This window comes from Takifugu flavidus, chromosome 7 (genome assembly GCF_003711565.1).
Source record: "Takifugu flavidus isolate HTHZ2018 chromosome 7, ASM371156v2, whole genome shotgun sequence".
Lineage (NCBI taxonomy): Eukaryota > Metazoa > Chordata > Actinopteri > Tetraodontiformes > Tetraodontidae > Takifugu > Takifugu flavidus.
Window position 1 is genome coordinate 14,376,243 of NC_079526.1, and position 12,255 is coordinate 14,388,497.

Consider the following 12,255-nt stretch of genomic DNA (forward strand, 5'->3'; position numbering starts at 1 on the left):
AAACCACAGACTCAGCGCCGTTATTAATATCACCTGCATGTTTATTCATCTGTCAGGAAAAAAAAGCACAATGTCATTCAGACATCCAGTCAGTCAGTGGTGAATTATCAACAATGTTCAGAGGCACTGAAAGTATGTTGAGGTTTATTCTGTGGGTCCTGCAGGGGCACTTCTAGGACGTCTGGGGCCCTTAGTTAATGTGGGGGCTCCTGAGATCTGCCAGGATGATACATTATGGGGAAATCTTCCATATGTTCTGACTATAGTGTTGCAAATAAACACAGCCGCAGCAGAAACACAGACAGCATTTTCACTGATTTAACACAGGTTTAAATGTGGGTTTAAATAGAAGCCGAGTTAAAATGAATTGGAAGAAAGAGAAAATATATCACCTTTAGTATGATCGGTGAATGGGTCTAATGGTCCTTATGCCACAGCAATGTTCTTAAACAACATATTCACAGGAACAATTGAAACCTAGCATTGATGACACTTTTTGACAGTTTAAACAGAAATCTTGGGATTTTCAGAAATGTGTCACAATTAGAAGCCTGTTAAATGTTGAAAACTGTTTCATTTCATTGCACTTTGCCCCGTCAAGCAGGAATTCAGCGGCAGAGACAAAGAAGTTATTTCTAGAAAGAGGAGCTATTTAAAGAGTACAACTGGCATCCGACCTGAAGAAGTCTCTTTGATTGAAATGCACAAAAGCAGATCGATACAGCGTAGCGTTTTAATTCTAGTGTCTGTCTCACAGTCTCCCGCGTGTTTAGGATCAAAACGCAACACAGTCCTCACAGTGCTTTGGTGTGAGGCCATTTCTGTGTGTGTGTTAGTGTAAAAGCAGGATGAGAATAGCTGCCTTCCCCTCACCGTCTAGACCAGCAGCCAGAGGAAAAACAAAATCAAAACAGGATGCTGCTGCTTTCATTTCATGCCGTGACACCTAATCGCACGTCCAGATCAGGACTTTTCTAAACTGCCGCCGAAAATCAAATCTGACACCAATTACGTAAGTGACTGTTTCACATTGGGCAGAGAACAGAAAAGCGGCCGGACAGAGGTCACACAGGGTTGAAAATGAATCCCATATAATCACCATTCTCATCACCTCCTGCAGGAATTGTGATTGACTATGAGGTCCAAATCCAGAAGCACGTCAACTTTTTTCATTAACACGTAACAAATGTGGAGCAAGAAAAGTGTTTAGTCAGTCCGACCCGTAATGAATGATTTGGTTATCTTAAAAAGACAGATGGCACCAGACCAGTTACCTAAACAGGTGGAAAGGATTGTTTTTCCCCTCTAAGAGCCACACAAAACCACCGCAGTGTTTGATGGACTTTAAGCCTTTGCGAACATTTCTGACCAGGATGAAACTGAATCTTAATGCTGGATCCTTAATATACGTTAATATTAACCAAATAAACAACATATTTACATCTGTCATTTGAGAATATTTACATATTTGAGTGGACTGAATACAAGAGCATTATTGGCAATATATAGTAAAAATACTCCATCTTTCACTCAAAAGCATGAACAGAGGCTAACCAGAGCCTTTAGCTTTATACACATGAAAAGGCTGCAAAGAGGTCAGCAGGCTGAGATCCATTTACTCCATAAAGTGCCTCCTGGCGTAGTTGTGCTTTGTTTAGAAGTTACTGTACTAAATACATCTGGAAATTTCACTCAGGTTGTAAAGAATGAACTCTTTTGTGCCCCGTATGGCTCTGAGAACAGGCCTTTTACATCACCGTCACCGTTGAGCCTTTAAAAATACCTGCAGGGCTGATCCACATACAACAATTAAAAATAAAGGAGTCAAGTTTGTCCTTCAGGAAACTTCCTCAGACTATTTTTCACTTTGCGCCAGTCCGCATAGAAACAGTTTGGACTCAAATGTGTTGATCGGTATCCTGAGTCAACCCACTCAAGGCCTTGAAGAAAACACAAGAAAACCGTGTAACAAAAGGTGGTGGGTTTAAACTGGCGGTGGGTTTAATGTCTCGAGACCTGAACATAAAAATCCAAAGACTTCCTCAGATGCAGTCTGAAATCACAGCCGCAGATTAAATCAGAGAACAGAAGTCCATTAAATCTACTTACAGCTTCATTTGGTTTATCGAAACACGAGGATTTAAAGTGTTTTGGCCTTATTTCAAAATATGTACAAGATTACAAGTTCAAGTGCATTTTCTCCTTTTTGCCCCCGCCACGCGTCTTAGCTGTACCCGAGGTTCTCCATCTCGTGGCGGTACCGTAGCTCCGACACTTTGGCCTTATGCTGCTTGCTCTCCAGATGTTGCCTGAAATCTGCCTCCTGCTCCGCTCCACAGTTGCACATGGAGCAGTAGAACTGTCCACTGGGAGTCACACACATGGCCAGGTCCCTGGGGATGCGCTGCCGTGGTCTGGGGTTGTAGTACGGCCCTTAGAGAGGGGGGAGAGAGCAGAGCCCGCTAAAGGTGACGGATCCTTTCTGGACTTATGAATGACAGCAAAAGTTATGTTAAGAATGTGAAAAGATTGACGTCTTAAAGCTATTGTACTCTGCCCATCAACTGCAGCTGGTGCTTTACCTCCTTTGCCTCAGGTTGCCAGATGTGGACCCTGACCTTTGTATTTATTTATTTGAAACTTGACAATGATGCATCAGTGTCAATGATTGGTGGCGATGTTGTTAAGATCATTCTTTATTATGAGTTATATCAAGAGTATTGATAAAATTTCCCTGCATTGATTCAACACATACAGAACAAGACGAGAGAGGGAGCGAGGTGGAAAAAAGAAAGCAAAAAGGTTACTGCAGCTATTTTGAGGTTCGTCCATCAAGAAAACTGATTAAATCAGCAGAATGGCGCAGAGGGAGAGAGAGAGAAAATCCACCTTAATTATTCATTGCTCTGTCCTAAATTAATTTCCATTAAGTATAGCAAAAGACAAAGGAGAGAGACTGATTGAATGACATCAGCAGCAGAAAATCTGCTCTGATATGAATCTATTGAGGCACACTTTTAAAGGAAAATGACCAAAATGAGTCCCTCATAACATTTTTGAAACACCTCCCTCAGCACTGAATTAAAACATGCTAAATTAAACAAGCCTTGCAAACACAGATGAAAACAAAATGTTGATAGATGTATAGAATATTCAATGTTTGCTCATCTTTACTATTGTAAATTAGCCTTTTTTAAAAATATCCAGCCTCCATTTTTTGCATTTAGTCACATATCTAATCTTTAATACGACAGATACATATACAGTTTAGGTGACCTGCTAGCATATTGATTCAGGAAGCGGAGCTAAATAATCATACAGCTGAATCTAGCATGCCATGGACTGTTACCTGACACAGAAGCAGGCAGCTGTGGGCTGCGGCGGTTCTTCACCAGTCTGTACTCGCTGCCATCTTTCCTGCTCCTTTTGGGAGCTGCCTCACTGGTGCTCTCTCTGCCGCAGACGCATGTAAATCACATTTAGTGCTTTGACTATATGCTATAATATTCCTGTCTGAAAACGATGCCATGACCTCAGCTGTGGGGTAAAGAAGTTCAGGAAAAAGTGATCTATGAATATAAACAAATAAGGAGACCTACACGTTAGTGGAGTTCTGTTGGGCTTCAGCGAGCCGCAGTTTCTTGGCGTGGTTCTTGCCTTGATAGTGTGCCTGAGCAACGGCCAGTGAACTGAACGAGGCGTCACACAGCTTACAGTAGTCATTTTCTGTGGCCAGGATGACACGGGTCGCCCCTTTATACAGAGCCTGTGGACACAGGCAATGCTTTAAAAGTTAAAAATAGAGCCTTTTGGAGGGGGTTTTAAAAAAAACACACACACATTTTGCATGATTTATGTGGACAGGTCAACGTTTTAAAGGGAATCACAAACACTAATGTTAGTAATGTAAATGACATTTAAGGTGGTCCTGAGAAGGTGGTTGGGAGTGGTGAAAGCTTTACTGCAGGGTAAAGATAATGCTGTTTGATGGGATGCTTGTGTCCCATTGTCTTTTTAGAAACAGTCAGCATGATTTCACAGTTTATATAACAGAAATGCTGACTAATCCTTGCCACTATTTCATGATTGTGCATTTTAATGCTGTTTCTTTATTTTTAGACTGTTTTTAGGATTGACACTGTTGAGAGGACCCAAAAGTTCAGACCTTTGAGGTTACGACCGGTGTGACTTTTCACTGTCGTTACACACTGCGTTGTGCCTTATAATGTAATGTCACTCATCCAGAATAAATGTAGTGCAGGTTTAATAGCAAACATGCAGGAGATGCATCTAAACATTCTGCATTTTGTACACTCCAGCCATTAAATGTGCTTTTTCTACTCGAGTCTTCTGGACTGTCTTCTTTTGGTATTAAGACCCTGTAACTATAGGTTAGAATAATGAAAAATAAAATAACAAAATGACTGATTAAATGAATTTTGGCTGTTTGAGTGAAAACAACAACAACAAGAAAGCAGCTCGACAATTGCAATTTGTTTTCACCACCCCCTCGGAGGGAAATGACCTCCATCGGCCACTTCAGCAGCATTACACCCACCTGCTCCTCTAAAAGAGCAACGATCAGGTACGCTGGAGCTCAGTTGCTAAGTGAGGATCTAACCTGCCTTCCCGCGTCACCGTCATTGGATCCTGAGCTTAGTGCCGTCTGGCCGGCCCCCTCAAGCGCCTCAGGGATTCTGATGGCTGGAGGCTGCTGACTGCCAGCATAGAAATTTCTGAGCTTTTTGCTGTGATTTTTTCCCTAAAAACACAGACAAGGAGGAAGAAACATAAATCTGCATCTTAATATTTCACGTGGGTAAAATGCATCGTCTGACCTGGTAGTGAGCTTGTGCCTGCTGAGCAGAGTTGAGTGTCACATTGCAGAGCTTGCAATACAGTGGTTTACAAAGTTCCCCCAGTCCAAGAGAGTCCTCTTGCTCCTCTGCACCCAGAGGAGGGTCATCATCCTGCGGCTGCTCGCTAGCTAGGGGTCCCTGTCCCAGTAGGGGGCTGGAAATGAGGCAGGACACTGGGGCTGGGATGATGGCTGGAGGTGGTAGCCTCTGTGGCACCTGTGATGGTTCTGGACTTGGAGCTGGAGGTGAAGACAGTGGACTGGGGGGTAGTGGTAACTGACCATTTCCAGGTGTTACTACAGGTGGGGGGACCAGCGCATGAGCAGGGTTGAGAGGTGGAAGCCCCAGCGGCGGTGTTAGGTCCATATTGGGAGGCACTGTCGGCCCTAAGGCATGTGCCATCGGTGGCAGCCGCATTGGCTGAGCTGGAGCCATAGGGGGAGGGCCCAGGCTGTGTGATGGGGTGATAGGGGGAGGCCTTAATGTGTGACTCGTATTTATCGGAGGGGGGGCTAGAGTCCTAGTGGCAACCACAGTTGGGGGGCCGATTCCTTGAGCAGAGGCTATAGGCGGTGGGCCTAGAGGCTGGGCTGGTGCCATTGGTGGAGGTCCTAACTGATGCAGTGAGTCCATACAGTGGAAGGTCTGCTGTGGGTGACTGAAGAGACTCAGAGGAGGCTTCAACATGGTCTCAGGACCTGCTGACATCAGAGGGATGGAACGCTTGTATATTTAGACAGAAAAAGGCAGAAGAACAATCTATGGTTCCTGGATTTTGGAGCTTAGCATTGAACAATTCATCCTAATTTGCTGTCAGTATGCAAAAATTAAGAAAATATAATAATAAATATGCCTTTTGAAAAGAAACTGGGTGAAAACCCAAAGATTCTAGAGGAGCTGTAGAGAGAATGCATCTGAGGGTTGGAGCCCTGAGGCAGAATTGATGTAAAGTGACGTATGAAAGGAAAGGCATTCCAGAACTGTGGAGTTTCACACTACAGTGAGCATCAGGAAGACTAGAAAGAACTGACGCTGCCTGCAGTCATGCATATGGGACATTGGATAGGGCACATATGCACTCGCATGCACACAAACAGACATTAAATACTCATGTTTCTTTGATTAAAACTGATCACTGCCTGAAGTCTGTTTGAGCTTGTGTGTGTGTGTGAGTGTGTGTTGGTCGGTCAGTAATAGGTCAACAGCTGTGTCAAAAGTCGCTGTGCTGAAAGCTTTTATTCAGAATCCAATTCGATGCCAATGGCAGCAACACGCTGACCCAAAATAACCTGGAGTGTTTGTGTTTCCGACTGCTGCTTACTGTACGTCTGTCTCCTGGGTGTGTATCTGCCCGTCTGTCACCTTGCTGGGCTGACCTCAGCGGACAGACACGCCGGACAACCTACTGACCTTACAACTGTTGTGGCAGCTGCAACACAGGCGCCTGAAACACTTACAAGAGCTGTAGACCTTCCTGCGGAATAAAGCAGCAGCTTCGCAACATTTTTGGATTATGTGTGCAGAAAGTCCCCCCCCCCCCCCCCCCACACACACACACACACACAAAAAAAAACACTTGCTGGATTTGGAGCAATTAGCACAACAATGTAGAGCGGCGCAGTAGCATTTATGAGAGGACACCCAACGAAAGACAAAGAGGGTGAATGAAGCTCTAAATTCTGATGCAGACACACCAGAGAGAGGCCACAAACTAATGCAAATCATTAATAAACATCAAGTCCAGTAAGCTTAGACTGGATTTAACAGTAAATATGTGCAGTTTCTTATAAACAAGGCTTTCTGGTTGATAACGGTGAGGGCCAAAACAGTAGAAAACCCACATGTATTGTACATTGCACTGACAATCAGTGGCTCCTTTACAGAGGTACAAAATAATAGTATCAATATTGTCCACAATGGAAATGCTTTAACCTGCTGGCAGGTATTTCAATCGTTGCGGTATATAAAATAACAGAGACTGATGTTTCCTCGGCACTGTCTCGTCACAGAGTGAGCTCTCTGCTGTTCTCTTGTCAATTTGCTTGCCATGCTGCTGTTACTAAGAATAAAAAAACATATTATGCCAAGTAAAAACGCATTATGGGCCAAGTAGAGTGGCTGGTTTTGCTGGCCTGGCACAGGCGCATGTAATTCCATTAAACAAGTCTCTCAAATGGATATTATGATTGAACCACCAGAATAAATTTGAAATGAGTCCCACTTTCTAACTGAGTTAGTTAGTCTGAAAATCCTGACTGGAAACCCAATAGGTAAACACTCAACATTAGAATAAACTATTAAAATCAGAGAGCGTGCTTGTGAAATCCTTCTCTTTGAAAGGTTTATTGCAGAGAATTTATGATATTACTTCCCCTATCAGGTAGAAAGTAAAATAAAATATTATGTAGACATGAAAAGCGAATTAAAAAAATAAGGATTACATAGTTTGAACTCCAGGTATGACCAAGACAGCTAAATGTACCGAGTACCTCATCAATCATTCAGAAACTGAAAATGCTTTATAGGCAATTATTGATTTGTTCTGAAACACATTTGCTTTTCTAGCAGCAGAGAATAAGTGATGACTTGGTGGCCCAGAGAAAAGAACATATATTTAACCGAAGAAAATGAGGGTAAAATCTGACATTTCCAGTAGGAAAGGCGATAACAGCTGTACTTAGTCAGCAGAATTAGTGACCTCACAAGACCGTCGAAAAAGAGCAGTTTTTGTATTCTGTCAACACAGTAAAGAGGAACTATTTTCGACCAGAAGGTGTGAGACAGCAGCGTTTGCTCCTGTTCTGCCCATTATATTAATGTGAGCTAGATAGGCCAAGGGCAGCCTTGTGTTCCCCCTCAGAGACACAGATCCAGGCTAACAAAATGGAGTGCACAGAGCTGAGGCACGTGTGTGTGTGTGTGTTGTGTGTGTGTGTGTGTGTGTGTGTGTGTGTGTGTGTGTGTGCGTGTGTGTGTCTGTGTGTGTGTGTGTGTGTGTGTGTGTGTGTGTGTGTGTGTGTGTGTGTGTTCACAGCACAGGTATGTGCGTTATGACAATAGTACTGAACTGCAAGTGTTGTTCTGCTACTGTTTGGTTTAAATTAAAAACTGAATTGTGCATTGGATTAGCGCAACTGTACCCACATCCGCAATAACTGATGCATCTTTCCTGGTGCCTGATCATCTAAATAGGTCAAGCGTTCATGTTCTGTTGAGTTTTTCTCGCCATATTGTGTTATATATAAATTATAGAGCGATGGGAAGCACATGCCTCCCACACATATTCCATCTGCTTCAATGGGCACCAGAAACATCCTGCTGAACCATTATAGTAAAGCTAGACACTCAGAATCTGCCTGCATGGATAACATTTAATGTGATGTGAATGCAGATACCCAGCCCTCATCTTCAGGGCCCTATTACTGTTGAGATAATTATCTGTTCGTGCCATGCAGAAGAACAACAGCCACCAAATGACTTTGCAGAATAACTCGAGCTCATTATCAGCTCTGCTCTTTTTGTCCTCATCACAAATCAATGTAAATGGTTGTGGCTCATCGGGGGTAAGTTGGGAAATTCGCTGCTGTATTTGATAATACTCAATCGCTTAGGTGCGACGAAATTTCTGTCATTAATCAACTGACGTCTCAGCAATGGCAAAAGAAATGTACTGTAGAGGCTGAGCAGAGATGTGGAGAGTCATGACTCTTTGATGGAGGGATTCAGTGTCAAGCGGTGAATCCACTGTATGGCTATGAGATGGCATCAACAGGAAACGCTGTTTTAGCAGCATGCAGGTGCAAAGAAGAAACCCTCACTGTGTAATAGCCTCATGCCGTCATCAGCGGAGCAGATCAAGCTGAGCAAAGCAACGACTCAGCCCCCACTTGCCCTGACAACAGGCCACTTGACTTACTGAAGGAAGTGAACATTGCATTGCACTGTTTCAAATTACAGTAAGGAGCTCTCTGGGTCCTCCATGGGGACCGTGAGAGCTCTCCTACAGCATAAGAGACTACGAGAGTGTCTTCACAGCTTCAGATTTTTCAATGCAGCATCTGCAAAATGATCAGAATGATGCACGTTGCAAACCCCCAGATGAGCTGAAGATGAGAAGGATGGTGATGATGACGACGACACTAAACCAACAGCTACGTTTCCCTGTTATTTACGATCTGCAAATGTCCCTGGGTAGATCCCTCCCCCACCCCCCCAATTTTTGCGCATAAAGACTGCTGACACTCAAGGGGAGTGATCCTGTGTGGCTCTTTACCTGGGAATCGGGCAAGATAATGTCTGCTGTCACCGTAGCTGACAGGCGGCGAAGTGTAATTTCTGCAGAATTCTGCACTCTGGTAGTACGTTGCAGTCCCATTCTTCAGCTGCAGCGCCATCCTTACAGTCACATCCCTTTGCCAACTTCTTCTCTCCGAAAAACCGGACGGCCAGGCAGCAGGATGACAGACCGCACAGCACGCTCAGGCATCGCACCTTTTACCGGAGGGGCGTTCTCTCAAGACGGAAATACATTTCCGCCTAAAATGTAGAGATAAAGCATCCTAATCCACACCATATATGCTTGTGTTAGTTTATTTATTACGATGCCTGTCTGGAGAACACATTTAAATCGCTAGAGTAGATTACTTAGGGTGTAAAGCTTCTTAGGGTTCCTCTCACACCCCTTTTGGATTTGGTATAGTCCATTTCCGATTTCAGCGCTGTTGGTTTGTATATAGGGCTCAATCATGACATATTTTGTTACACCTATGTGCTACGTTCAAACAGAATAATATGGATATGATTTTAATATAATAATAATAATCATAATAATCATAAAACCATACACTGTATTCTACCTAGGAATTTAGCACAATAATTTTCCGTTATTTTTGTTGGCTTACGTTTTCAAAAATTATATTATGGGCTCATTCATCTCATCGGAACTTTATCTAATTGCATTTTAATTCATATCCGGTTGCAAATCACTTGCCAACAATCAAGTGTTTAACAATCACGCCCATAAACATACGTGTACTTGTGTAATGCAGTTGATCACGAATGATAAAATCAATCAAAAGTGTTTCGCACCTCTCGGCCACCGTAAGAAACAGCTGGATGGAAGAAACCACTGTATCAGTCCAAATATTCATCATTCCATGAGAGGAGAGGAGAGGCCAGTGGGAGAGGAGAGGAGAGGAGGAGGGATGAGAGGAGGAAGAGGCAAGGAAGGAGCAGGAGAGGGGAGCGGGTTCCCGGAGAGAGAGAGAGAGAGAGGAGAGGAGAGGAGAGGATAGAGGAGAGGGGAGGAGAGGGAGAGAAGAGGAGAGGCAGAGGAGACTGGAGAGGAGAGGAGAGGAGGAGATGGAGAGGAGAGGGGAAGCGGGAAGCGGGAGGGGAGGGCGGGAAGCGGAGAAGGAGCAGAGGAGAGGAGAGGATGAGCGACGAAGAGAGAGGAGAGGAGAGGGGAAGGGGGAGGGGAGGGAGAGGAGGGCGAGAGGAGAGGAGAGGAAGACGGGGAGAGAGGTCGAGGGGAGGGGAGGGCGAGGGGGAGGGGAGGCGGGGAGGGGAGGGAGCCCCCTTCGAGGACGAGAGGGAGAGGGGAGGAGAGGAAGAGGAGAGGAGACGGAGAGGAGAGGAGAGGAGAGGAGAGGCAGGAGGGCGGAGGGAGAGGGGAGGGGAGAGGAGAGGAGAGGGGAGAAGAGGAGAGAAGGAGAGGAGAGGGGAGAAGAGGGGAGATGAGGAGAGAGAAAGGGGGGAGAGAGAAGAGGAGATGAGAGGAGAGAAAAGGGAGGAGGAGAAGAGAAGAGAAGGAGAGGAGAGGAGAGACAGGAGAGCGAAATAAGAGGTAGAGACGAGGAGAGGAGAGGAGAGGAGAGGAGAGGAGAGGCGGAGGGGAGAAGAGGAGAGGAGAGGAGGAGAGGAGAGGAGGGAGACGGACGGCGGAGAGGAGATGGGAGAGGAGAGGATGAGAGGGAGAGGAGAGGAGAGGAGAGGAGAGGAGAGGGAGGAGGACAGGCAGGAGATGGAGAGGAGGGGAGGGCAGGGGAGAACGAGGGGAGGGGAGAGGAGAGGAGAGGAAGAGGAGAGGAGAGCGAGAGGAGAGGAGAGGAGAGGAGAGGGGAGAAGGGGAGGAGAGGAGAGGAGAGGAGGAGGAGAGGAGGAGAGGAGAGGAGGGGAGGGGAGGGGAGAGGGAGAGGGGAGGAGAGGAGAGGAGAGGAGAGGAGAGAGGAGAGGAGAGAGGAGGAGAGGGAGGAGAGGGAGGAGGGGGGAGGGGAGAGAGAAGAGGAGAGGAGAGGAGAAGGGAGGGGAGGGGAGGGGAGAGGGAGGGGAGGGTGGACGGGCGGGGAGGGGGAGGGAGAGGGGAGAGGAGGGGAGGAGAGGAGAGGAGAGGAGAGGAGAGGGAGGAGGAGAGGAGGGAGAAGGGGAGGAGGAGGGGAGGGGAGGGAGAGGAAGAGGAGAGAGGGAGAAGAGGAGAGAAGGAGGAGGAGAGGGAGAAGAGGAGAGAGAGAGGAGAAAAGGGGAGAAGAGGAGATGAGAGGAGAAAAGGGGAGAGAAGAGGAAGAGAGGAGAGGAGAGGAGGAGAAGAGGAGAGGAGAGGAATAGAGGAGAGGAGAGGAGGAAGAGGAGAGGAGAGGAGAGGGGAGGAGAGGAGAGGAGAGGGAGGAGAGGAGAGGAGAGGAGAGGAGAGGAGAGGAGAGGAGAGGGAGAGAGAGGAGGAGGGGGAAGAGGAGAGGAGAGGAGAGGGAGGAGAGGAGAGGAGAGGGGAGAGGAGGGGAGGGGAGGGGAGGGAGAGGAGAGGAGAGGAGAGGAGGAGAGGAGAGGAGAGGAGAGGGGAGAGGGGAGATGAGAGGAGAAGAGGGGAGAGAAGAGAAGAGAAGGAGAGGAGAGGAGAGGAGAGAAGAGAGGAAAGAGAGAGGAAGAGGAGAGGAGAGGAGAGGAGAGAGAGGGGAGGAGAGGAGAGGAGAGGAGAGGAGGAGGAGAGGAGAGGAGAGAGGAAGGAGAGGAGAGGAGAGGAGAGAGAGGAGAGGAGAGGAGGAGGAGAGGAGAGGAGAGGAGGAGAGGGGAGGGGAGGGGAGGGGAGAGAAGGAGGGGAGAGAAGAGAGGAGAGGGGAGGAGAGGAAGGAGGAGAGGAGAGGAGAGGAGGAGGGGGGGGAGAGGAGAGGGAGGAGAGAGGAGAGGGGAGAAGAGGAGAGAGGAGAGGAGAGGGGAGAAGAGAGATGAGAGGAGAAAAGGGGAGAGAGAAGGAGAGAGAGGAGAGAAGGGGAGAAGAGAGAAGAGACGAGAAGGAGAGGAGAGGAGAGGAGAGAAGGAGAGGTAAGGGAGAGGGGAGGGGAAGAGAAATGGGGAGATGAGAGGAGAGAAGGGAGGAGGGGAGGAGAGGAGAGAGGAGAAGGAG

General features: G+C 46.7%; 1 protein-coding gene across 2 annotated transcripts; it reads right to left on the bottom strand.

Moving 5' to 3' along the window:
- Window positions 1-20: 20 nt before the first annotated feature.
- zmat3 (zinc finger, matrin-type 3) lies at window positions 21-9,354 on the bottom strand. Of its 2 annotated transcripts, none has more exons than XM_057038507.1 (6): window positions 9,133-9,354; window positions 4,839-5,560; window positions 4,622-4,762; window positions 3,600-3,766; window positions 3,350-3,453; window positions 21-2,433 (listed from the first exon to the last, which is right to left on the bottom strand). In XM_057038507.1, the coding sequence occupies exons 1-6, from the start codon at window positions 9,251-9,253 to the stop codon at window positions 2,225-2,227; spliced, it is 1,464 nt and encodes a 487-aa protein (XP_056894487.1). In that variant the 5' UTR covers window positions 9,254-9,354; the 3' UTR covers window positions 21-2,224. The 2 variants fall into 2 exon arrangements, with proteins under 2 accessions (XP_056894487.1, XP_056894488.1); XM_057038508.1 differs by having other exon boundaries at window positions 4,839-5,557; window positions 9,133-9,353.
- Between the last annotated feature and the right edge of the window lie 2,901 nt (window positions 9,355-12,255).